General features: G+C 36.5%; 1 protein-coding gene across 2 annotated transcripts in view; it reads right to left on the reverse strand.

The window, feature by feature from the left end:
- Positions 1–2,676: 2,676 nt before the first annotated feature.
- LOC131166244 (E3 ubiquitin-protein ligase BRE1-like 1) overlaps positions 2,677–27,875 on the reverse strand; it is a 57,386-nt gene continuing 32,187 nt past the window's right edge. Inside the window, exons 13-19 of one of the 2 annotated variants that reach the window (XR_009139775.1) lie at positions 24,683–24,877; positions 23,268–23,340; positions 23,094–23,180; positions 11,617–11,754; positions 11,171–11,539; positions 3,635–4,011; positions 2,677–3,050 (exon numbers count right to left, since the gene is read on the reverse strand). Coding sequence is in view for 1 of the 2 variants with exons in the window: in XM_058124595.1 (XP_057980578.1) it covers positions 3,880–4,011; positions 11,171–11,539; positions 11,617–11,754; positions 23,094–23,180; positions 23,268–23,340; positions 24,683–24,877 (994 nt within the window). In the remaining variant the exon portion in view is untranslated. Of the gene's footprint in view, positions 3,051–3,339; positions 4,012–11,170; positions 11,540–11,616; positions 11,755–23,093; positions 23,181–23,267; positions 23,341–24,682; positions 24,878–27,875 lie in introns of those variants that run through there. The other variant, XM_058124595.1, reaches the window with a different exon arrangement.

Genomic DNA, 27,875 nt, shown 5'->3' on the forward strand with positions numbered 1-27,875 from the left:
AATTTTGGCCAAAAACCAAAGGCATCCTTTTGAATGCTACCTTTGTGTTAGGGGTGATGCATGCTTAACACCATCATTTGCACCAAGTTTTCAATTACATATTGCCTGCTTCCCTAGACCTCCGTCATTTGCAATCTAAGCTACTACTAGATATTCGCTTTCAATGCTTGTTGGTGGCTTGTAGCTCAATTCCGTGGAACAAGGGGGAGGGTCATTTTTCTTGGAGAATTTATCTTAGCATGGCCTTCATCTTTAGTTAGGGAGACGTAAACTACTCTATGGTAATAATTACGGCAATGAGATTGTTTTGATGTCAACGAGTATTTTGTACATGATATTTCATCTCCCTCTAAAAGAATTGTCGCCCCATGGCATATGATCATGGTAGATTATTAAGAATTTTACTTGCGAAGGCTAGAAAATGCCCCCTTCTTGAAACATCAACTTATTATCCCCAACTAATTCACCCAAAAAAGATTTTCATTTAACAAAAGAAAGCCTTGGAAGGAAAGAGTTGCCTCCAAAAGTATCTCTAACACTAAAACCAACAAATGGTAAAAAGAACCATGTAAAATATAGCGCAACACATGCATACCTCCATCAACTCATCATCTCACATGTTAAGAAGCGAGCTTGTCGCCATATGGGTTGAAGGGGCCCTCATGGTTGTCATCCTTATTAGTCGTTTGGATTAAAGTTGGGCCAAGGTCATTGGCCCAAAACTTTGTGGTAGTGCTAAATTAGACACTCGTTGAAATAGATTGATGCACCCTTCAGGCCTAATGGCTGCCTAGGATGATCTAAAAGAGTCCTCACCCCCTCTCTTTGAAACTTTAACAATATTAAGAAAACAATTTAATCAAATTTGCTTTTTCATGTTAAGTATCAAGGAGAGAGAAAACGAAAAAATTACCAAATCAATGAATAAAAATTCAATTTTGCATATTAATAACATGTGTGCTTTTCTTAATTTTTAATCCTATGAGAACAAATATTTATTTTTTATAATATTTAGTATAGATAGAAAATATAGTGAAAAATCATTTTTTCTCATTTTTCTTTCATTTCATTTTCCCAAATAAATCCTTGCATCTTTAGTTAAGGAGATTTTCTTCCCTTTTTTTTTTTATTTTGATGAAGGACGAAGAAGAAGAAGTTGAAGAAGTTCTCCCTACTATATCCTGAAACAAAAGAAAGGAAAATGAAAGCATCAGGTGGGATTTCTTTTAAAAAGTAGTAAGAGGCTTTTCAAATATAGAATCTTCATAAAATTTTGGTTATAGGTCAAACATTCCTTTCCAGAGTATGCCCGGGAGCTACCCTTCGCCGACTAGCTTTGGCTATAGCGCTACATAAAGCCCACCGTTTTAGCTTCAGTGCTCAAAAAATTATTTTAATGCGTTTGTTGCCATGTTTGAAGGCAGAGTTCCACTTTGTGGCTGTGATTTTATAGCTTTCCAAACAAAATAACGTGGCAATAATGTCATCCTAATTGTAACTTCATTTTCATGGCCTACACCCTGAACAACCCCCACCCCCAATTCGCTTTTAAGCCCAGATTCCAGCTTCTCCTTTTCCGCCCAAGGACGCTTCCAAGTGGGGAGCTCTTAAAGCATAATTAGCCATTGGAGGAGACAATAGGTAATGGGGAGTACTGGGGCACAAGACGTTTGTCCCGTTCCCTTTGGATTCCTGTTTTCTTAGACCCATCTCCATCCATTGCACCATGCAAAAAATAAAATGGGCAGTGTCATATAGAGTACCATAGGACAGGGAATAGGACATGGTCGAGGACAGCATCATGGGGAGTAGATATCTCCCTCTAATTCTAAAATACTATTACATTACATGTGTTTTTGGTCAAATCCTCAATGGTCATACAGCCTGGAGAACAATGTTAAATCCCGGACAAGGAAGACATACCTATTGATTGCAAAAAAAATAAAATAAAACGAAACTGCCTGAGCGTGCGCGCAGATGAATAGTAGCGAAGCTTGAATACTAGGTTCTATGAATTCTCAAAATAAATGGAGGGGTAGCTGCTGTTAGCATTAACCCTTTGTTTGGGAATAATAAAGGTAATTGCAGTTAGTATTAATCATGTGTTCGAGAGTAAAATTCAAACTCTGAAAATGTATACATGTGCATCTGTGCATAGATTGTAGATTTATACAAGAGCACACAAATGAACAAAATCCATATTCAATGCTTGAAAGCTATGCCTCCAAAAAAATATAAAAATAAACACTAAACCCACCGAGCATTGTCATTGATAACATGAAATTAAAGGCTTGAATTTGGACCATCGTAGATTAAAAGAGAAAAAAAAAAAAAAACCTACACCATCATACCATACTTCTGGCGCGTTTCCATATCCAAACTTTTTACGGTATTCAAGCACAGCATAAATTCGTTCATAAGCATTTATCTCACGCCAGGGATTTAAATTTCTATGGCTTTTGAACAAAATTTATTACAATTTTATATTAAATTTTCACTAGATCTTAAGAAAGTTCAAATATAAGGTTCGAGCTCCAAATACTCCCAAAGATTGGATAAGTTCATTTCCAATTTATTGGATTCCCATCTCCAATTACAACATATATTTTCAATCAAAAGCATATCCAGCATAATTCACTGATTCTGGGACTAGGAATAACCAAACCAGTAAGATAGCCAAATGTACTTCATTTACCAAATGAATTGCTTCCTTCCACATTCTTCAATAGATTAAACCAAATTCCACAAAACAAAAACAAAAACAAGAACAAAACAGAAAAAACAAAAAACAAAATAAAAATCAAAGTGAAAATTCCCATTACATGTTCAAGCTCCAATCTATTCAAAAATCTGAACAAGTTCAAAAATTCCACCATGACAACAGGGTGTAGGAGAAAACAGCAAGATGGGATGATAAGGGCAGATAGATCAAACCGTGCAGTTGAACTTTCTCCCTGCAAAGTAGAATTTGGTCCTTTTGAGCTAATTATTCTTTCCCAGCTTCTAGCCTGGTTAGAGCACATTATCTTGCCTCCAAAATACACACTTCCCTGTACATTAACCACATAATTAGACCACTCCTTAATCATCATTTTGCACCTTGACAGAATTAAGGGGAAAAGAAAAACCAAGTCACATACTAAGAAATTTGGGGCAGGAGGGGGTTGGGGATGTTAAGTATACAATTAATTATGACAGTATTTGTTTTAAAATTTCTGTTCTCAGCTCCTCTGCAAAACATTGCCAGGGGAAAGAAAAAAATAAGGCAGTAGTAATTATATACACCATTGGTTCATACAACAATACAAACCAAATTATATTCCAGACTAGACCGATTCATTAACCAATAAATTTTTGCTCCATTAGATATTCTGCTACCCATTGGAAAAAATTGCAGTCATAAACTCGAAGCAACCTTCAGTGCAACAAATTAAAGAACATTTTGGGCTGTCAACAACAAAATTTGAATTCAAGATATGGTCAGTCACCCTCAGCCTTTGGAAATAGCATGGGATAGATTCTAATAAATCTGCAAATAACAAATAGAAAATTTCCAGTGCCTCCAAGCAATTAATTGGAAAGATATCATAAATACAGGAAACTTGAGGACAAATAAAACAACCTAAAAACCTACAAGTCTAATATGATGATCTGCAGTGCTCAAATGACAGGCGGATAGGAATTCCACTACTTTCTGTCAAATCGTTACCAACAGTTCTCTAACATATCGGTACACATGAACCTGCACGCACCCAAACATCAACCCTTCGGTCACATGCACCTAAGGAAGGCAGTGCATTTCTCATTGACACGCAGCAGAGAACACCAATGCAAGTCTCATTGACAAGCAGTAGAGAACAATGTAAACCCAGTTTTGTATCAGATGTAGACTGGTTTGACATCATTAGGACTGAAACTTGCAGCGCACATTGGACACTTTCGATGACGAGTTTCGATGATTCTTTGAATGCAGGGATTGCAAAAGAGGTGGTAGCATTTTGTGATGACAACCTGAAGAACCAAAATATGTCTAAGCAACATACTAAAAGACAAAGAATCCAACCAAGAGTAAAGCACTGTGCATTACATGTAAAACAATGGTGAGAAACTTCTTATTTTATTTACTAAATTGGCAGAACCTTAAATCATATTCAAGTAACAATACCCACTTTGTTAAGAGAAATCAGTCCAAGTGAGAAACAAGCATCCAACCAATTTTACACAAAGGGAGTCAATACACAAAAAAATAGTTACGAACACTAATCAAGTGGAAAAGAAGGAAACTGCCGCCCTATTTTTTCTTTAAAAAAGCAACTTGTTAATATCTCCAAGCATTCTGCTTAAAATTCATGTTTGCTAAAGGCATGTATAACCTATTATTTCCAAGGAAGGAATCTGCTCGTGTTCTTCCCCATCATGCCAAGTTTTCAAATCAAATTCAAGACATGAAGCAAAATTCCTATTTTGGGAATTGAGAATTGAGAATTGAATTGAATTGTAAGATCTGGTAAAAATTTGCAAAATCAATTCTAAATGACATGCATATATTGATATACGGACAACAAACAAAATAGTAAGATACAATTAAATTTTGACTAATTAAAAAAAAATAAAAAACATTAAAGTCTAAAGGGTTTAGGATAAGTAAGAATAAGACAGAATATATGAAATGCAATTTCAGTAATGTAAAGAGTAGCAATAGAGAGAAGATTAAAATGGATAATCAAGAGATTAATAGCATTGATAGATTTAGATATCTTGGATCTATTATGCAAGGTGAACGGGAAATTGAAGAAGATGTAATACATAGAATTAACCAGATTGAGTAAAATGGAGTTCGTCAGGTGTCTTGTGTGATCATAGAATATCCTTAAAGTTAAAAGAAAAATTTTATAAGATGGCTATAAGGGCTATAAGGTCATCTATGCTTATGGTCTAGAATATTGGGCAACTAAGAAACATGTACAAAATATGAAAGTTGCTGAAATGCGTATGTTATGATAGATGAGTGGTTTAACATTAAAAGATAAAGTAAGAAATGAGAATACACGCAATAATAAGACATAGCACCGGTTGAAAACAAGGTAAGGGAGGGGCGGCTTAGATGGTTTGGGCATTTGAAACACAGACTTAGTAGAGCAACTGCGAGAAGTTAGTTATTGGGATAAGGGTAGGCCTAAAATAACTTGAAATGAGGTAGTGAGGAAGGATTTAACAGCCCTCAATTTAATAAAGGAAAACACTCTGGATTGGGTGAATTAGTGGAAAAGGATTCGTGCAGCTGACCCTGCCTAGTGGTACTTAAGGCTGCTTCTTGTTGTTGTTGTTGTTGTAAAAATAATAATATTTCATGTGTATGCTTTCCCTAAACAAATGAAAATTTAGGAAATAAGTCAAGTACTAATATTAAAAAAATGACATTTATGTTGTTTAAGGAAAGGAATCAAGAAGATGTAATCAAAAACTGAAATTTTGGTGTTTATCAACAATTTTTAAAAATAATATTTCATGCAAATTATTTATTTTTTAAAAATTATAATAATTAAACAAACTACTAAGAAAACCAATTGAATCTTAAAAACACAACAAAACTTGGGTCCTTAGCCAATGAGTGTTCTACCCATCATGGTTTTAAATAGCGGTAGTGGGTAGCGTAACGTAATAGGTGTAACGGGAATCAAGAGTAGCAGAACCTTCTGCATATTTAGCGTACTTGCGTGTTTTAAGCTTTTAACCCTTCTTAGAAAGAGTGTGTATTTTGGATCCTTTAGTTCAACTAAGTTATTTAGCAAGGGCAACAAGTTTACATTTATTTTAAACCACCATTGATAGAAAAATTACGTGTGCGCGTATTTATACTTTTCATTGTTCTTATTTGTGATAAATTCTTATATGTGCTAAATTAATTAATAAAACAAAATATATTAAACACTCCATTAATCTATTAAACACATAAGACATACGAATAACACAAATATAAAATAAATAGAAAAGAAAGAAGGTTGAAGTTGAAAAATATAAAACATAAATATCATATCACTAATATTATCATAATAAAATATTTTCCTAACAAGTTAGTATTTTAAAATGGTTAATTAATGCATCTCTTGTGAGTGTTTAAAAAAATAGTAAATTTTGTATCATTGTTAAATTTTGTATCATTGTCATTCTTATTATAATCTTTTCCCCCACGCCACATGGTATATTGAGAATGATTTATGAAGGAGAGGCAAAAAGTGAGAAGTGAAAAATAAAATATTTTTTTTGGCATAACAGTCCTGTCGCACTCAGTAATTGGCTGCTATAGACGTGATTTTTCTTCCTAGTGATTTAGTGGTATACAACGATACCGTTAACTCAAAAACCGTTACGTAACGGCATTACATAACCGTCGCAGCCGTCATTTAAAACCATGCTACCCCTTCTCAAGGGCAGAAGGCTATACTCCTCTAAGAGTGAAACATGGTTTTATGAAGGCAAAATAAGATGTAAAGTTAAACTTTTTTCATTCTTTTTTAGCACAACACTGACATAGACGAGGAGTGGACGGGAATTGTGTAAAAATAAAAGCAGTAAAAAAAGTTTTTGGGCTTTTAAAGTGGCCTAGTTTCTTGTGTGAATCAGTTATTTAAAAGGCATTTCTGAGGCGGGCCTTGATGCCTTTTGAGGGTTGAAAGCCCTAAGGTGTAGTGTAAAAGCAAAAGTCCCAAAAGGCGTACACATTTTGGAGCTGGGCGTACACATCGGCAAAAAAATTTCGCACTTCACGCCTCAAGAGAAAAGGCGTACGCATTTCAGAACCCATTCGTGCTAGTTACAGAAAAGCAGCTTCCCTCGAAGAATACTCTCCTTCCCTTGATCGATCTTCTCCAACGAGACTCCTTCAACACAAAGACTGGGTTGACGACTCTCTTCAACCGACCATGGGTTGTCATCTCTCCAATGAGATTCCTCCAACATGATGATTAGACTTCTCTCTCTCTCTCTCTCTCTCGCACGCGCGCGACCTATTTTGATCATCGACCAACCTCAAGTCTTCTCAAGATATGCACTTTCTTTGCTCAGGTGATCTCGGCTTCTCTCATGATTATTTCATTCGGAGTTGTGTGTGTGTGTGTGTGTGTGTGTGAGAGAGAGAGAGAGAGAGAGAGACGTGAGGAGAGCTGACTAAGTCCACTTCTTTAACCAAGAAATACATTGCTTGGAATAAAATATTTAAGCTTTGGATGGGCACGTGGCAGTGGCCCTTTAGTTCAAGGGTAAATACCCACACAACAGTTGAATTCGCCTTTTAAAACACTGGTGTGTCAATAGATTCATATCAATCTATTAGATTAACAAGGTGAATCAGTAGATTTGGCAACAATTTCAGCTGTCTTTCGATTCGCTAGTAAGATCCGAATCAATTTGGTGTGGAATTGAGAGAATCGTGAATCGTAAGACTTAACAAATATATTTTTTAAAACATTGGAGGAGCAGAAACAAATATATTTTTTAAAACATTGTTCGTAATTGTGATTCTATTGTTGTTTGTATCATAGAAGATGTTATATGTAGGATTTCTGGTGTTAGAAGATTAGGTAGGTTCTAATTTGGAATTTACATATATATATACACCCACATGTGCGCGCGCGGACATACACATAGATATGTACAAACATGCACATATACATGCATACACACAAATACACACACACACACATATATGGGGAGAGGGGGGGAGGAGGCAGAGGGAATTCCCACCTGCCCCAGAGGAAAAACAGGAGAGAAACTCCACCCAACCTCTTCAAGTTTTCACAACCCAATGCCAAAAGCATTCTATTCCCCCTCAAACACCAACTATCATGTTACTCCACAAACTTAGCCTCCAGCCATCCACTATACATTATCCTCCTTCTAACAAGCAAATCTCCGACTCCATTTTCCAAGCGATGCCCTACAAAAACACCTAATTGTTTACTCTGAAACTTCTTGCTGTACAGATTTCATGATGATCCCTCATTTGACTTGATATCTGCAAGCTTTCCCATCAATGCCACACAAGAACCTTGTTTGAGTGAAGCCTCTTAGACATCAAAACACAACTGGGAAAATTGGACATAATTGAAGAGGAAGGTTCAAAAGGGTACTCTATATGATAGTTAATCTCCCATCTTCAGAGAATTAATGCACTTTCCATCCTGCTAACCCCCTTTCAAACTTCTCAATTACTGGAACCTAAAATTCTATATATTGCTGCTCCCCCCCCCCCCCCCAAAAAACAATAAACCTAAAAAGTGAAATTGCAAAAGAGTGAAAGCCCAACCTCTGGATTTCAATAAGAAAACTCCTTTTCATTTCTTTTCTCATGTAACTTTAAACTTGTTCTTATTTCAAATACAAGATGAGTGCAAAGTGTCAATCATGCCACAGAATATTTGAGTCTCATCAGAAAAAGATGTGACACAAAAACTTGACTTCCACAAGAGTTTCCAACTTTGAAATCCCATGAAAAACCTTCCTCATAACCCTTTCTACATCATCCTACACAAGACATTTATAACAAGAATTAAAAATAAATAAATAATTTTTTAGCACTTAACTGGCACTAGATTTGCCAGAAGTAAAAAGATAGCAAAACAGATCAACTCAACCCAAGTCCTCCAACTGGTATGAAAGGCCGCCCAGAGATGAGAAATTCCTAGAACATGCTGCCATATGCTTATCCAAAGTGCCTCTTTAGTCTGGAATCAACAGCTGTATAAGCCATAAAACCACATTCACAACCTGCCTACCCTGCATGAAGGCATGTTGGCTCTTACAACCAATCTTTTCAGTCGTCCTGAATCCTGCCTTAATCTTCACTACCATACACACTTGCCACAAGCATATGGCCTCGACCATTCATTTGGTCCACTCTTCTTGGGTATCAAATCAATTGAACTGGCATTCAGACTTGATATAAGCTGCCTATTAAAATAGAACTCCCTAAACAAAGCCACAATATCCTTCTCTACATCACAATGTCTTTTTTAAAAATCTGTCTGATGTAATGTCCCCAAAGCCTGGCACATTATCTCTTTTTAAGGGCTTTCAAGACTTCCTCTTCAACAATGGAATTGAAACGCAAACTATTAAACCCACACACATGGCTTGAGTATTTCTCAAAGAGATCTTCATAAAATGCTTGTACCCCCTTGTTGATCTCTGCAAGGGATACCATTTGTGTCAACCTGTTAACCAGCCCAAAGAAATTTACGAGCTTCTACAACTGCTGACCAGTTTAAGAAAAAATCAGTGCTCCAATCTCCTGCTTTTAGCCAAAGCACTTCAGACTTTTGCGTGCATGATATTTCATCCATCTCAACCACCTTTCCCAGCTCTCCTCCATCTCTTCCCTTCGTGCTGATTGCATACATCAAATCAAAGCAAATATGTTTTATCCAACGCTATGCATACACTGTACTCAGTTTGGTTCAGTTTTCATTTTCGTTGAATTTCGGTTTTCGGTTTTCAGTTCAGTTTCAAATAGTATAAATTAATAATAAATAATTATATATATTATATATTGAAATATTATATATATTATATATATACTAAAATTTTATTTATTTTTAATCTATTATACATATTAAAATTTTATTTATATATTATATATATTTTATATATATTAAAAATCCGTATTTTATGTATACTAAAATATTAAATCGGTTAACCGAAATTCAGTTCGGTCGTTTTGAGTTCGGTTAAATATGAAATTTCGATCGGTTCGGTCAATGAGATTTTTTAACCGAAATTTTTCGGTTTGGCAATGTGCTTGTTTTACTATTTTAGATGCTGCAGGTGGAAATAAATAATAGGATCTTTCAGGATCAGTTTGCTCCTCCGACTCTACATGAGAAAAATTTGCTTAGCTTTTTTGGGGGTTTTCCTCTGTTTTTCGAGGATGCTTTGTCCTCCCTTTAGTACTTTTTTTTTTCTTATTAATTGATAAAATGTGGTGTAATTCACAAAAAAGCTAGAAAAAAAAAATACAACTTATATCATAGCCGTATAAGACATTAAATTTGCCAACCATGTTTTGAAACACTGACAATTTACCCATGGAGTATGGTAAATTTTTATGTGCTTGTTAAAATTGCCATGCCAATACTTTTTAATGGCTTTTCTTACAAGCGCATAAAAAGTCACCACATGCGAGTAAGGGAGCACTTTTTGAAACCCAGGCTGGCAAATTGAATCACTGTACAGAAGTGAATTTACACGTATTGATGATGACACATAAAAACGATAAGAATTTTCAGAAAACTATAACATTAATTGCCACTTGCCCAACAGCAAAGCTTTTCATTCCATTAGTTTTAGTTATAGAATGGGTTTCCTTTAGGTTTTGCGAGATCAAGGGTTTATGGTCCACGACATTAAACATCTGAGAAAATATATTCCTCCATACATCCTTAAAAGCTATCTACAAACAAAGTCAAGAAGCAAAACTGAGAACAATAAATCTATAACCTGCATCAGCAGGGGTATCCACAACACCATTAACTTCCAGTATGTATACCCAAAAGAAAAGCTTTGAAGTCAAAGACATAATCAAAGATCCAGATTCATAGAGCTTATCATCCTAATTTGAATTGCTTTTCCACAATCCATGAAATCCCTTCCACTTCAACATTCACAATGAGATGATATTTTATGCCATGAAGCCAAATCCCCAATTATTGAAAATTAGTACTCAAAGTATAGGAACAATCGTGCTTTAACAGCTTGCTCTCCTAATCAGTGTAAATCATAGTTACTGAATACTAAATGGGAAAACACCTATTGAGAAAACTCTGAGATCTCTCTGGGAATTCCATGGGGAACTGATGCCCACTTTTTATTACCAAAAAATGCTCAAAATTTCCCTTCAAGAAAAATCCATGCAACTTTACACTGAACATTTTCTAAAGCATTAGCTGCATTGCTATCTATGACGAACTCCATCAATAGATTTCTCTTTTTAAGTTTCTAATAATCTTCCTTTATGTGTCAGATAATTATATTCACTCACATTTCAACCTTTCGTTCCTCAGGCCATCTCATCCCCACTTCTCAAACTAGTAAGTATGATTTGAAAGCCACCACTTGCTATGAGTGAAATATTGTAAACAAGCACAAAAAAAATTTCAAAACAAGGAGTATATACCTCTTTTGGCCTGTCAAGGCAGATGCTGCACTTTAGTATTTCCCTGTATTCTCTGAGTTCCTGTTGAAGTTTTTCCACAACTGATGACCCTTCTACTTGTGCTCTGAGATGTGAAGCCTTTCTCCTTGCAATTTCCAATTCCTCCTCAATTCTTTTCTTGTCAAACCTCTCTTTCTCAAGTTCTATCCGCAGCTCAGCATAATCCACTCGACTTTTTTCAACTTTTAGCACTGATTCCTCCAGGGATTCCCTAGCTTGCAGAGATAATCTTCTTGCCTCCATTGTTTTCTTCTGAGTATTTTCCAAGGTAGTTGAGTTTTGAAGCCTCTCTTCTGCAAGTTTCTGAACATGGTCTGTGCACACTTTCAACTGCCAAAGCAATATTCATGACAAAGTTTCAATTCCAGTGTGCACTGGTTTAATTTCCCAAAGAAACTTAAACATACCTGATCTTCAATTTTTGCAGCTTTCAAATCAAAGAGATCAAGAGAGGTGTTAGCTTGCTGGATCTCCTTCTCCCTGGTTAGTTTGTCCATGAATAGAGCGTCCTTCAGCTGTCTTGCCCTCACCCCTTCTAAGAAAAGCTGAAGCAGAAATGACCAGAGTAACAGGATCAAATTCAAGAATGAGAACAAAATCTGCATCTATTTCAGGACGCGTGAAATAAATGTTGTCTGATAACCTGTTAAGTAAATTTTATTTTTGGCCATTAAGGACAAACCTAATTTTGACAAGTCCATTGATTTTTTATCAGACAAGCAGAACAACTCAGATTAAGTCATTCAGCTACATTTTATTTCTTCTGTAAGACGAAGTACATCATGATTTCATATCTACTACTAGGAATTCACTATGAATTTTCAAGCAGGAAGAACTTAACTATAAGAACGAAATAAATAATTTTCATATTCATCATGCATCAAGAATGTCACATTACTAAACTACGAACACAAAAAAAAAAAAATGCAGGCAAGTTGAGTGCCTCATGAGAGCCTCCAAATTCGCAAAGACTCAGGGATTTCAGACCTAAACGTCAACATAGACCACAATACATATCATAATATTGAACAGAGATATCAATATTGATATCAATATAACAAGAACAATTGAAAGAAATTTTTTTACTATTATATGAAGCATTAAGCTGCAGATGGAGATCTGAACATGCAAATATTTTTTGATAACTGAATGTTGGTAATATAAATGCATATATCACATGGAAAGGAATTTTATAATCTCTATGAATGCTATTCTTTAGTATCAACATAGGCACCAGCCCAAACTCGTGTGCAGACAATCCCAAGGCCAAAAAAATTGTTGTTTACAAAAAAAACATAGAAGACAACGGAAAAAAGAAAAATGACATGAAAAATATTCATTGAAGGGCAACCGGGGAGTTCTTGTCATAAGGTACTAAAGGAAGAAGGAGCATTGCTGTGCGGGTTCAGATACAGCATCAAATTGAACTTGAGGCAAGGGGGATATCATAAGTATCCCAAGCATTTATGCAGCTATTTTCTGTTTCTATTGTTGGTTTTTAGCTGTTTTCGTAAAAACTGAAAAGCAGATTTTATGGTTTTCAGTTTTTTTTGGCAAATTGTCACCAGAATACATTAATATCCAGAATTAACTTTTGTGGATTGAAATCATTCATTTTTTATACATTATATTAAATTAAATTAAATTAAATGGCCAAATGAATTTAAAATATAATTAAAATAAAATATCTATTAATTTTCAAAGTTTTTAAAAATATAATAGAAACCATTCATAAATTTCTCTTTACAATTTTTCAATTGCCATGTACAATTAAATTGCTCTTGTGAAGAAAATTCTGAAATATAATAATTAAACAAAATAATTACAATAATTTTTATTTTTGTCATAATATTTGTAATTTATATTTTTTGTACTTCCATAATTTTAATCATATTTTAAATTTTTATTTGATTCAAATACAAAAATTGGCATTTATTCAATCAAGTTTTAAATTCACTTTAGTTTTAGAAATATTAACCAAAAAGATTGTTGGTTTTTGGTTTTTAGTTTCCATGTCTGGCTTTTCATTTTCGCTTTTGGTTTTGGTTTTCATAATTTTTGACAGTGATACCAAATGGCCCCTTAGCCTTCAAAATGATGCGGGACCAAGGAAAATGATTGGGGGAAGGGGTTTAAAGGATGCAAGGAAAAGGATCTAGTAGGGAGAAAAAAACTTCAGTTCCCTCCAACTCTCTCATCACCCCTGTTCGAAGGAACAAACTAACAAAGACACCAGAATGTAAAGCATGATGAGAGTTCATTAACCTCTCCTTCATTGAGATCCCAAAAGAAGTCAAAATCTTAAGAAAGAGCACACTCCTCCAACGAGGAGAAAAGAACTTATAGGTACATTGTGAAGGGTGGAAATCTTAAAAAGAAGTCCCACCTGCTCAAGCATCTTCCTAAAACCAAATTCTACCGCATTACCCACTCATAGGTGAGACGGAAAAACTAACAAGAAACCTAGGGACAAACTTCCAGAGGCCTGCATGAGAAACAATAAGACTTCCTCTAGTTCGCACCATTCTGATAGGCCTCATACTTTCTATCACCTTGTGCCATGGGGGATTAACTTAACGGAGAACTCCACAACAATTTTCCTAGAATTTTTTAGGAACCACATCGCCAAGGCCCCCTTCCGATTAAAATCTCCTAATAGTCTCCCAACTAAGTGATCTCTCTTATTCTCCCAAACCATACCAAAAAAGTCACACATCAGTCAATTTTCATATAATCCAAAACATTTCTTATTTTCTCACATGCAAGGGTTTCTCCTCAAAATAGCTTCATTTTTCACCAAATAGATAACTTCAGTTTTTTTTTAAGATAACAAAAGAAATTTATTAAGAGAGAAAAGGAGAGATACAAAGTAGAAGAGGATGAGTAGTGCTCAAATACACAAAGGCAGATGGGGAAAGAAAAAAAATTTAAATAAGAATTAAAAATAAAATAACGCAGCCTATTCAACACCTTCCATCATAATTAATGGAACATTTCAAGTTTTCCACCTCCCATTGGCCCTTCTACTGTTGTTATGGTCCAACGAATGAACTCCTTGGCCACCTGGACATATCAATCTCACCTCCATTCCATTGGTAAATTTTTGAATTTCTTTGTTTTTATCACTGATCACCAGTCAAGAAATAGGATTTGGTAAAAACCAGTCCCTTATGCCCATGAATCCATGTTTTGCATTAACGAACTTGTTAAAAACATAGTTCACATGTTTTCATTCTAGAATTTTAATTATTTAAATGACTTTAGTAAAATTTAATCAATTTGACTATAAGCACTCAAGGTTGTTAGAATCAGGATCCTACATAGGATAATTGGAGGGGGTACGCAGGATCTGATCTTAGTATTGGGTCGTGGCTTGTAAGATTCTACTTACAATGTAAAATAAATTAAAATTTTAGGCGTTTGGCATTTTATGACAACTCTTCACTAAAATAAGCCTAAAAGCATGGTAGTAAGTTCGAAAATTTAAAACAAGTTTCAGGAATGTAGCTAGCTAGCTAGCATCTCGTAGGTTTTTCCTTCAACAGCTCTAGACTCTAAAGAATCTGAAAAAACTTTTGTTGAAGGAAGTAGAACTTTTTGTTAGTCGAAAAGAAAAGATGAAAAATAAAGCTATATGCTCTCTGCTCTGGGGAAAAAAAAGAAAGAAAAAAAATAGGCAAAAGAAAGAAAGCAAAAAACAACAAAAGTAATTAATGACTGCTACAAACCTGCAACTTTAAGCTGTCAGCCAGATGGCACAACTCCCTATTTGTTGAAACTCTTTGCTGATGTCAAAGCTCTCAGTTGGTCTCATCCTAATAGACAACTGGGGATTTTCCTAACAAGAACTTTGAGCTCTTAGAGAGCTTTCAATTTCAAAGGGAGAGAGCTTTCAATAAGCTCAGCTGCTCTCTTGACTTGGATCAAACAAATCCCAAGACATGCTCCTCACTTTACCCTAATTTTGATGCATTTGGGCCAACTAGACCAAATTTTGTGTGTACTAGTGTTTGGGCCAATAAAAATATAAATTGGGTCGTATTCATAAAAATACTAAATAAGAAAAATCCATACTCCTTGAACAAGTAGGATAGGTAGGATCCTAAGTAGGATCACGATCCTAAGGATCCTACTATCCTACTTGATTAAGTTTCTCCCAAGGATCTGGATCAATTAGGCAAGTACAGATCATAGGATCACAAGATACAGATCGTGATTTTAATAACCATGTATGCATTACAAATATTGGAAGTCCTGTTCATCATTATAGCTGCTATTGGTGAGAAGTTTTAACACTTTTCACTACTTTCTTTATTTTATGTGAAGTTTAAACTAAGAGATCATAAATATAAACAAATATAATCTCCAAGTATCAAACAAGAACAAAATGTATAGCAATAAAACATTTTTTTTTGTCTCCAAATTAGGTGTAGAAGAATACCAAAAAAAAACTTACAATATGCAAATATATAGTTTTAATGAGAGAAAAAGTAAGGTTTATTTGAATGCTAGTTATTTAGGAAATATATATTAAATGTCAAAGAAAATGAACAGAAATGATTTTTTTTTAAAAATATAACTAAATAAGCCAACTTGAAACTGAGTTTTTAATCTTCAACGAGGGGAAAGAGTGGGAAAAAAATGCAAAAAAAAAAAAAAAAAGGACTCAAAAAACTATTTTTATTCATCCCCAGCTTATAATATAATGGCTGCTATAGTACCATAACCAAATGTATCAGCCAATAAATTGTGAATCAAGGACCACCAAGATATCGTCCTGTAACGGTCTTGGAAGCTGATACACTATCACGGTATCGACCATATCGGCCAATAGATTGTGAATCAAAAGACCTCCAAGATATTGCCCCATAATGGTCTTGGAATCCGATACACTACCACGATATCAACCATATTGGTTGATAGATTGTGAATCAAAAGATATCAAATGTATCGCCATATAATGGTCTTGGATGATGATACCACTGCATAACATCCCTAACGGCCATAATGCACCAATTTTTAAGACTACTATAATTACCATTATTAGAATTTGGAAGCCCTTTCTAGATCCGTCGTAGGGATTTCCGTGGCATGTATATCCATCTCCCCAAAAAAATAGCAGCCATTCTAAGCTTGAGGTTCTTCCATTAAAAGCACCATCACATTCAAATATACTACAATTCTGAAATATCTTCAGAGTTTTTCCCCGAAAATCTTCACCATTCTAGCCGTGACAAGGAAGCCATTCATTGTATCTGACTGAATTTCAGCCAAGAAACAACTCCCATCACTACACCTTCCCAGCATCTTCTTCATTTGTAACCCTGGAGAAAGGTTTGTTTGCTCCTATAACATCTTGGACATCTCAATTCCAGACTATATTGCCCTTTCACAAGCAACATCCTTCTTAGATCAAACATACGAAATCCTAGAATGACATAAATCCCTTTGTAGACCTCCTTTAGATCCACCTAGAATAGCTGGTCCTAAACTCTGCCCACTCATTCAAGCCATCCACTGCTTTCAGTTCCCCTTTTTCTGGGGAAGAATCATACAAATCCCACTACCCAGGAAACTTTTCCATTTGCAATCTGATTAAAGCCAAACCCCACCTGTATGATGATTTAGCCGTGTACTAAGAGCAGAAACAGATTTGTAACCTCAGCAGAACCCTGAATTACAATATTAAGAGCTGCAGCAGAGTTTTGATTTTAAAAGAACCCCAACAACTGCTAGGCAAGAATCAGGCTACTTTCAATCTTTTTCATAATTTTTTGCACATTTTCCATGTGATGAACATTGATACCCAGCAGTTCAATTAGATACATTTTGGGTCGATCCACCACTGCTTAGAAGAGCCTAAAACACTAACTAGATGAACCAAATCCAGGAATATGTTAATTCACACCAGCCCTAGATTCTTCAATCTGACGCTTCCTTTTCACCTCACATTCCTTCCATGAAACTTATCGGGCTTCCAACCTGACACATAACCCTATTCAATTCTGTTATCAAATCCTGCAGTATCAAAAAAATCCTTCCATTTATCTCTTTTAAAGCCCCCAAGGATGAAAATAGTGAAATCTTTCCCTCTCAAACTTAGCCCCATACCCATTTCCAAAAACCTCCCACTTTCATCAACCTATTTACCACCAAATACCTAATCCTCCAAAATTTCCTACACCGCACAAAATTCTGCAGCCAAAGCCCTACACCATTGAAGCATTCGCAGATCTAATTTGCTGCCCAAGAGAAGCTCTAACCCGGCAGCTTTGTCATGGTTTATCCTCCAAAAAACAAACAAAACCACCTTGAGTTGCCCTCTCCAATCTCAAAACAAAAGGGCTAACTTTAGAAGTGGACTATTCTCCAGAGATGATCCCTGTCATTATGATCAGTGGTCATACTTAAGAGAGATGAGAGAAAGGAGAGCAAAGGGAGGAGTGTGCCAATAGAACAGCACACAGCAAAGCAAAATATTTCTTTCCTTACTTCAGCCCACATTTATTTCCTTATATTCCAATTCATTATTTTGTACAGTTAGCATATATTTAGTTTACATGTATAGGGCTTGACAGATTATAGTTTACTTGTATAGGGCTAAAATCATGCTAGACCTTATTTACTTTCCATGTATAGCATTCTAGTAAAGTCTATATATAATATACAGAACTCAAGGCCAATTCATTCGGCCATTCACAAAATATTTGACATGGTATCAGAGCCAGCCGACTACTAGGTTTTTTTTCCCCCCTTAGATTTTTTGTCTTCTCGGTTTCGTGGCTGTTGTGGTTTTGTTTTCTCTTCTGGAATTTTTCTCTGTTCTTTAGGTACTTCTGTGGCTGTGTGGCTGTTGGCACAGCAGGTTTCTGGGTTGCCATTTATTCCTCCAGTTTATGTCCTTATGATTCTCAGCAAGCAGGCAACAGTTTTCTGTTGCTGTTTGTGACTTTCGGCAAGAAGGCACAGCAGGTTTCTGGTCTGCCACTTATTTCTCCAGTTTCTGTTGCTGTTTGCGACTCTCAGCAAGCAAGCAACAGTTTTTTTGTTGCTGTTTCTGCCACTTATCTTCTCGGAACAGCATGTTTTTGGTTCAAGATTTAATTTTTAGTGCAGTTTTTCGGTTCAAGATTTAATTTTTAGTGCAGGGAGGTTGTTCTTGGTTTTTCTTTGTACCTGCATTGTTTATTTTGGGCTTCTAGATTTTCTGGTGGTCTGCTTCTTTAGGCAGTCTGTTTTCTTTGGGCTTCTCGATTTTCTCCATTATTTATCATGGACTCCGCACCTGTGTGCGCCAAGTTTATGGGCAATAATTATTCTACATGGGCTCTTCAGTTTGAATTTTTCCTGAAAAGAAAATATCTTTGGGGTCATATTGATGGCATGGATTGTGCACCCAATCCTGATAAATCCAAGTAGACCGCAGCTTGTCCTTCATGGGCTGTGCTTGATAGTCGTATTATGTCTTGAATTCTTGGCTCAGTTGAGCCACACATTGTCCCCAACTTGCGATCTTATCGCACCACTCAATCCATGTGGACTTATTTAAAAAAAGGTATATCATCAAGATAACGGTGTCCATCGTTTTCAGTTAGAGCATGTGATTGCCATGTTTCAACATGACAATCGTTCCATCCAAGATTATTATTCGGGGTTTCTGACTCTTTGGAATGAATATTTTAATCTGATTATTGCGAATGTTCCTGTGGCTTCTCTTCCCATTATTCAACGTCTTCACGAGACTAGTTGTCGTGATCAGTTTCTTATAAAACTCCACCCCGAGTATGAATCTATTCGCTCATCTCTGCTAAATTGCTCTCCTATTCCTTCTTTGGATGTTTGTTTTGGTCAGTTACTTCGTAAAGAACAATGGTTTAGTACTCAAGTTACTCTGGCACAATCTCATGGTAGTTCCAGCACTATCCCTATGGCTTATGCTGCTCAACAACGAGGACCGCCTACGCATTCTAGCACTTTGCAATGTTTTTTGCTAGAAAGAATTTGGACAAATCGCCGCTCATTGTTCCAAGAAATTCTGCTCTTATTACAAGAAAGGGGGTCACATTATCAAAGAATGTTGTATCCGCCCGCAGAATCATCAAGCCCAGGCATTCCAGATTTCTATTAGTATACCCCCCACAATGACTTTTGCAGCCCCTGGCTCTTCTTCAGGTGACTTCTCTGTTCCTGCACCTCTTCCAGCCTGCACCTCTTCCAGCAAATTATTGCACACCTGAAATGGTGCAACAAATGCTAATTTCAGCATTATCAGCTATGGGGCTCCAAGGTAACAATTATACTAATCTCTAGTATGTGGACTCAGGTGCTTCTAATCACAAGACGAATAATCTCACTACCTTGTGTCATGTTCGGCCCTACACTGGTCAATCTACTATTCAGATTGCCAATGGCAATTCTTTGCCAATAGCTGCTATCAAAGATGCCTCTTCTAAGTTCACTAATGTGTTTCTTGCTCCTCAGCTTTCCACGAATCTTATTTTTGTTGGTCAATTAGTTGATAACAATTGTGCTGTTAATTTTTCTAGTAATGGTTGTGTTGTGCAGGACCAGGTAACGAGGAAGCCAATCGCAAAGGGACCTAAAGTGGGGCGCTTGTTTCCACTACTTTTGCCTGTTCAGCATGTTCTCCAGTTTCTTCTATTAAGTTTTTTGCTTGTAATAATGTTTCAAATCTTAGTATGGTGTCACATCGTCGTTTAGGCCATCCCAATACTATCTCATGTATTGAACTCCGGTTTACTTGGTAATAAAGAACGTTCTTCTTTATCTCTTGACTGTGCCTCTTGCAAGCTTGGTAAAAGCAAAACTCTTCCCTTCCCTTTGCATGCTAGTAGAGCTTCTCAGTGTTTTGAGCTTATCCATAGTGATGTTTGGGACCTTCCCCAATTAGTTCACATGAAAAATTTAAATACTATGTGACTTTCATTGATGATCATAACAGATTTAATTGGGTCTACTTTCTTCGCTCTAAATCTAAGGCTTTTTGTACTTTCACTGAGTTTTTAGCGTATGTTGCCAATCAATTTTTCAACTTCTATTAAGACATTCACACAAATTCTGGTGGTGAATATGTGTCTATTGAGTTTCACGCATTTTTGGCTTCTAAAGGCATTATTCATCAACGTTCATGTCCTGCCACTCCCCAACAGAATGAAGTAGCCGAACAGAAAAATCGTCATCTCCTAGATATGGTCCGTACTCTCTTGCTGGACTCCTCTATTCCATCCTCCGTGCCCTCCTCTTCTACTGTAGTTCTCCCCTCCTTTGGGCAGCAGTTCTTGGATCTTCATCAAGTCAATTCTCGCTTTAAACCAGGTATTGTGTATACAAGACACTCCCGCCCACAATCTCTTATGGTGGCTCACTTGATATCTGATCCTACCACGCTCCAGATTCAGGCAGTTGCAGCACCTCCAGAGCCTTTGGCACATCCCTCTCCTCAAGTGTCTGTACCCCAAGATAGGCATGGGTTTACCTCTTCCAGTTTTGGCAATTCTATTTCAGCTCTTACTACTGCACTATCCAATTTTGATATTCCCACATCCTACTCGCACGCTGTCAAGCAAAGATTGTTGGCAACAAGCTATGCAAGAAGAAATTGCCGCTTTAGAGGCCAATCACACCTAGGACATTAAGCCTTGTCCTCCCACCGTTTTTCCTCTAGGTTGTAAATGGGTCTACTCAGTCAAGGTCCGATCTGATGGAAGTATGGATTGACACAAAGCTCGCCTTGTTGCACTTGGGAACAATCAGGAATATGGTGTCAATTATGAAGAGACCTTTGCTCTTGTGGCTAAGATGACTACTGTTCATATGATTTTGGCTATTGCTGCTTCTAGTGAGTGGCCACTACATCAAATGGACGTCAAGAATGCTTTTCTTCACGGGGATCTTAAAGAGTGTATTTATATGAAGCCACCGCCGGGCTTGTTTCCCTCTCCGACTTCATGTGTGTAAGCTTCGCCATTCTCTTTATGGTCTCAAACAAGCTTCGAGGACTTGGTTTGATAAATTCCGCACCAGTTTATTACAATTTTCATTCAAACAAAACAAGTATGACACTTCATTGTTTCTCCGGAAGTCAGAAATGGGTATTGTTGTTCTTTTGGTTTATGTTGATGATATTGTGATTACTGGTTCCGATTCTGCTTTACTTGCTCAGCTCAAGACTCATCTCTCATAGTCCTTTCATATGAAAGATCTTAGGTCTCTCACATATTTTCTTGGTCTTGAGGTAAATCATAGTCCCTCAGGTATTTCACTCAATTAACATAAGTATGCTAGTGACTTGGTTGCCACAACTGGCCTTTAGAAGTGTACTTCTGTTGATACTCCCATGGAATTAAATGTTAAGCTTCGCAAAGAGAAGGGTGATTTACTTGTTGATCCTAGTTTATACCGGAAGTTGGTGGGTAGCCTTGACTATCTCACCATTACTAGACCAGACATTTATTTTGTTGTAAAGCAAGTCAACCAGTTTCTTCAAACTCCTCGTCATCTTCATTTGGTTGTTGTCCGTAGGATCATACGCTATGTTCAAGGCACTTATGCTTGTGGTTTATTCTTCGCTGCAAGCAATTCTACTCACCTTGCTACTTATAGCGATGCTGATTGGGCTGGTTGTGCGGATACACGTCGCTCCATCACTGGTTGGTGTGTTCTTAGGTGATGCATTGATCTCTTGGAAGAGTAAGAAGCAAGACAGAGTTTCAAAGTCATCGACAGAATTTGAATACTAAGCAATGTCTCTTGCTTGTTTTGAAATAAATTGGCTTCGAGGCTTGCTTGTTGAGCTAGATTTTTTTGAGATTGATCCTACAACTCTACATGCCAATAATACGAGTGCTATCCAGATCATGGCCAATCCTGTCTATCATGAGCGCACAAAGCATATTGAAGTCGATTGTCACTCTAGGTTACCAGTCATGACCTACAATTAAGAATCATGGAAGTGATGACTTGGATAGAGTCCTAATCTTTGACACTTTTGCATGATGTAGTTGCTCGGTAGAGTCAAACCTGTTCCAGCTTGAGACTGACCATCACATCGGACAATGATTCTTAACATTTAACACATTTAACCATTAAAAAATAAAAGGTCTAATCTAAACCCATGCTTCAGAACATCCTCAGCACCACTTAACAATTGCAGGCAATCTTTTGAACACTAGATCCCTGCCATCTCTCGTAAGGAAGCTTAATATTATCTGGCAATAAGGTTTGTATAATAGCTTCCCCTTATACCCATCTAACCAATAGATTATCATCGAAGAAACCCTTAATAATTTCAATTTACAGGGCAACAGTTTCTAGTAAATGATTACCCATAGCACACATCATAGCTTTCTCAATTAAAAAAGATACTTCAAAATCAATAGGGTCATACCCAAAAACGTGAAGGTTATTGATTCAAGTCAAAAAAATGGCATCCTCAATGTGGAGGAAAGACATCATACATCATCCCTCTCACCCCGAATATTTTATGAGAGCTCCGTGCATTTTGTACATCATCATCCTTGATGCAATATTTGTTTTGGGGCAATAGGGCCAAGAGAATTGCAACACCCCCTGCACAAGGTTCCTGCACCACATCAAAGGGTATGAAAAGGGCATGATGTATGCCACCTTACCTCCACATTTGGAGAGGTTAGTTCCATGGCTTGAACCTATATCTTTATGTACGCATGTACATGTGTGTGCCTCTATATATATTTGGTTAGCATGGGGTTGTGCATGTGCGTCTGCTGGTTGACCATTTCCAATGGGTCAAGGCTTGCCCGCCACCCAAAAATCATGAGTTGAATAAAACCAAAATAAAAAATGCTTTTAGTTCAAATGGTAGAAAATAGAGTAGAACAATCACCTTGATGTTATAGTCATCTCTCTCCGTGATTTGCTGCAACAGATGTTGGTTTTGATTTTGCATGTCATCATATGCCTGGCTAATTGTCTGAAGAAAAACAGATCGCCAACTTAGATCTAACAGATTATTGTACACAACAAAGATCACATCCATAGAACATGTAAGGAATCTAACCTCTATCTCAGATAAGTAGGCTTCATTTTCCTCATGCTTTGACTTAAGGACGTTGGAAAGTCTAGATATATCTCTGAAACAACAAAAGAATTAACAGACATTGAGGATTTTTATGAAATAAAATATCCTTTTCAAGAAATAAAACATAAAAATAAAAATCATTGTAAGAATGTCAATCCGCCCATTAAAAACTTTGTAAATACCTGCAGTACCAAAAGAGCTATTCATGAATTAGGACCACCAATCCAAGAAAAAATAATCAATTTTCTTAAAAGAAGCTCAAGGGGATAAAAAAAGAACTACAATCAAATAGAGCTGCAGCATACAAGAAATGCATCATGTCACTCAAAACAGCTGCATAGATATCAAAAGCACAAATCCAAAATATAAAATAAAATTGCCAGTAGTAGATCAAGTATGCGTCCAACTGAGATGATCCATCAAGTGTACTATTAAGGAAGCAAATGATTCATTTAGAAATTAAGAAAGCTTTTCTAAATTTTTTTAGGTAAGAGAAAAAAAAAAACCTATTAATAACCAGGTCAAAGTACAAGCACTCTCAGGACAAGGTGCCCACATACAACAATGAAAAATGAACAACCAAAAATATTACAGACAAGCTCCCTTCAATCCCATCAAAGATCAGACGGCGTATTTTTCTATGATTTTTTAAGTTCAGGTTATGAAATATCAGGGACAGTTCCAAAATTTCAGGCAGATATCCAAATAGGAGGATACTATAAAATCTTGAAGCATAATAATGGTTTTGAGGAAACCACTAGTTTCCATTGTAGATACCAAATAATTTAATAACTATTAACTATAAATTTAATTTTTCTATTATATTATTAGTCTAAAATAAACATGCATTACAATTCTAAATGAAGAAACATAAGCCACTAAATATTTTGATTAAACGTGACCAGCAGCAATGACTTAGCAAACTATCCAACTTCCAATTTTTTTTCCCTATTCACACCCCAAAAAATAAAAAATAAAAAAATAAAAAAAGGGAATGAAATAAAATAAAACAACAAAATATTATTGCATTCAAATCAAGTACAATTTCAAAATAATAATAATAATAACAACAACAATAATAATAACAGCTCCTTCCAAGATATACTGCAAGCAAACAGATGACACAGCATAAACCAGATCAAGAAGATCAACAATCTTTGATAAAAAAATGACGAAGCAAGCTTGTCACGAGTTGGGATAGAAAACATTAGAAGAGGTATAGCCATATATAGAAGGTCCTCCTTATGTACATAGAAATGGCATATTTGTGAAGAAGTATTCTATCAGCTACCATAGTTAAACAGAAACATTAATTAAACGAGAAGCTGCCACAATTACCAGCAACCCCACTTCTGCATAAAGCCACAAAAACAATCAAACGAAGGAATAATAACCTTTTAGAAGCTTCCAATTTCTGTCTCAGGTCAGCAATCTCAGCTTCTGCAGCAGCTAGCCGCTGTTGGGATATAGCCTCAGCTTCATTAGCTGTTTTAACTCGCAATTCTATGCTGTGCTCATCAAGAGAGGATTTCAGGCTTTGGACATGAGCCCATGCCTTGTATTCTGAGTCCCTAGCTTCCAAGACATCCCTACAATTATTAAATAAACTTTCAGGGGCAATGCTCTGAATTACATGTCAACCGCATGACTTCACACTATCTGTGTAACATAGGGCGAACATTTGCAAGACATCCCTAAAATTATAAAATAAACTTTTAGTGGCAATGCTCTGAATTACATGTCAACCGCATGACTTCACACAAACTGTGCAACATAAGGCCAACATTTGCAAGACATCCCTAAAATTATAAAATAAACTTTTAGTGGCAATGCTCTGAATTACACGTCAACCGTATGACTTCACACTAATTGTGCAACATAAAGCCAACAATTGGACTGAATTGACATTAGTGAACAAAGGCTCATAATCTTATAGTTGCCAAGATGACATTAAAAAAGCAGAGCGGGCTGTATGTTCTGGCACTGTTAAAATATGATGTTAAGGCTTGATAACACACTGTTGGCCTGCCACCCAATTAGGCTTTTAGGTCATCAGGTGATTCAACGAATACAATACCAAATTCATCATAATCAATTAGAAGAAATTTTGCCCAATTTATTAAAAAAAAAAAATCATTCCCGACATTATTACATCTAGCACAAAACAATGTAAATTCCAAAGCTACAAATTATTTGGTGGAACATAAAATCAAAGCCAGACAAGGGGAAATATGTTTATTTCAACTAGTGTTTTGAAAGGCGTTTTTGAGGCACGCCTCTCGGTGCGTTTTGGGACAAAAATGCCTCAAGGCGTATGTGTAAAGGCGTAAATTCAATAAAGTGTATGCCTCAGCCAAAAAACCACGCTTTTTTATGCCTCATATGCAAGGCGTACGCCTTTCGGTATTCGTAAGTCCAGAACCCAAAACACACTGAAACCCTATCATCCCTCTCTCTCCCGCGAAGCTTCTTCTCCTCTACTCTGTCGCCAAAGCCCGATGAAGCCTTCGCTCTCTCTTCGAAGCCTGGACGAAGCTCAACGAAGCTTCTGCTCTCTCTCGAAGCCTCGACAAAACCTCTGCTCTCTTTCGAAGCCTCTGCTCTCTCTTTTGAAGACTCGACGAAGCTCGACAAAGCCTCTGCTCTCTCTTTCGAAGCCTGGACGAAGCTCGACAAAGCCTTTGCTCTCTCTTGAATCCTCTGCTCTCTTTTACGCCTCGACGAAGCCTCTGCTCTCTCCCAATGAACCCTCTGCTCGAAGCTCGAAGCGTCTGCTCTCTCTTACGCCTCGAAGAAGCCTCTGCTCTCTCTCTCTCGAAGTCTCTATCCAACGGGTCTGACCATATTATTTTTACAATCAACCAAGAGTTGACCTAATGAATATTAAAAATTATTCCCATTTTCTCATGAAGGTTGGGTTCAAGGCTGGAGAAGTTTCAGGCGTCTCCCAAACAGTCCCTTAACAGGCTGGAGAAATTTGAAATTTGGCTTTTTCTCTTTTGTTTGAAAACTTATGGCTTATTTTTAATACTTAAGAATTATATTTTTATTTTTTTCTCCATTATTCTAATATTTTTCTCATTTTTCTACTATATATAATTTTTTTATTTATTAATTATTTTAAAAAATACAATCCTAAAATGCTTAAGCCTCGCCTCGCAGAGGATAAAACGCCTTGCCTTACGCCTTTGCCTTTTAAAACACTGATTTCAACGCATAACAATGTATCTTAAATAAAGGCTCCTGGAAGGAGCCAAAAGAACTAACTCGAACAAAATGCAGTTGAGAACTCAATTATTTTTTGGTCATGGATAGAAATCTGAGATTATTCAGTCTCTCAACGCAATAAATTAGAAATATGGAAGTACAAACATCATGTCATTTGTCACATCATTTCATGTTACCCTCATCGACAATGCCTCAATCTCTTATGGACATAAAAATAAACTGGCAGAACAGAAGAGTATAGAGCAAGGCAAATCGTACACAACTTGTTGGGACAAGCCGCCAAGATGCCTGACAATGAAGAGCCCAGCAGGGAGAAAAAATGCACCCAAATATTTCCTATGATATAACACCACAATGCATGAGAGGCATTTTATTTGGCATGAGAGGCACCATCAAATTGAATCAAATGACTCCTCGCAAAGGTACACTCAGCAGCCTTCATTGTGTAGGATCAGACTCTCTCAAAGAATTCTTCCCTAATATTGTCTTCACCTAGTATCAACTTAAATCATACCAATTGATTTATTAATCTATTTTTTTTATCTGCTGTGCTTGTGCCACATATCAATCTCAACAACCACCCTTCAACTGCCAATTTTTATTTTTATTTTTAAGCATTTTTGCCCAAAAATCAACCATTAGGGAGCAGGGATCTAAAACTACCAGGAATCCTGTGGTAGAGAAAGTAGATAGCCTCTTGGAAATCCATTTACTAATAAAAAGGGGGCAATTTAACTCTCATAAAGAGTACCCTCTCTATCATCCCTCATGATTTTTTGCCTCTTTTCCCTATACCTGTATCTTTAAATGAGAGAATTGAACAAATTCAGAAACAATATATGTTGGCGGGCTTTTTTTGCGTCTTTTTCATGTACCTGTATCTGTAAAGGAGAGAATTGAAAAAACTCAGAAACAATTTCTGTGGGGGGCACAGATAATTGGAATAACACACTTTATTGAAATCAAAGGGCCTTGGGCATAATGCAGTACACTTGATGAATGAAGAAACTTTATTAGAAAGTGGTTATGGAGGTTGAGAGTGGTTATGGAGGTTGAGAAGGATAGCATGTGAAGAAGATTATTTGTTGCAAATATGGCTACAATACTATTTCCCAGTGTCTTGACTCCTCCAAAGGGTCACCATTCCACAGCCCTTGGAGAGTTTTAATCACAGTTGAAACCCTTAGGCTGGAAGCTAGAATTAAAGTTAGGACAGGAACTCAAACTAGAATAAAGGAAGATTGTTGGGTTACCTCACCCTTTAAGCGACGATGCACAGGGACCTCTTCTTGCTGTCTACAAATAAGGATGCTCTTGTTTGCAATATAGTACAGTTTGAACGGATTTGCCACTCACGGA

Source organism: Malania oleifera, chromosome 10 (assembly GCF_029873635.1).
Source record: "Malania oleifera isolate guangnan ecotype guangnan chromosome 10, ASM2987363v1, whole genome shotgun sequence".
NCBI lineage: Eukaryota > Viridiplantae > Streptophyta > Magnoliopsida > Santalales > Ximeniaceae > Malania > Malania oleifera.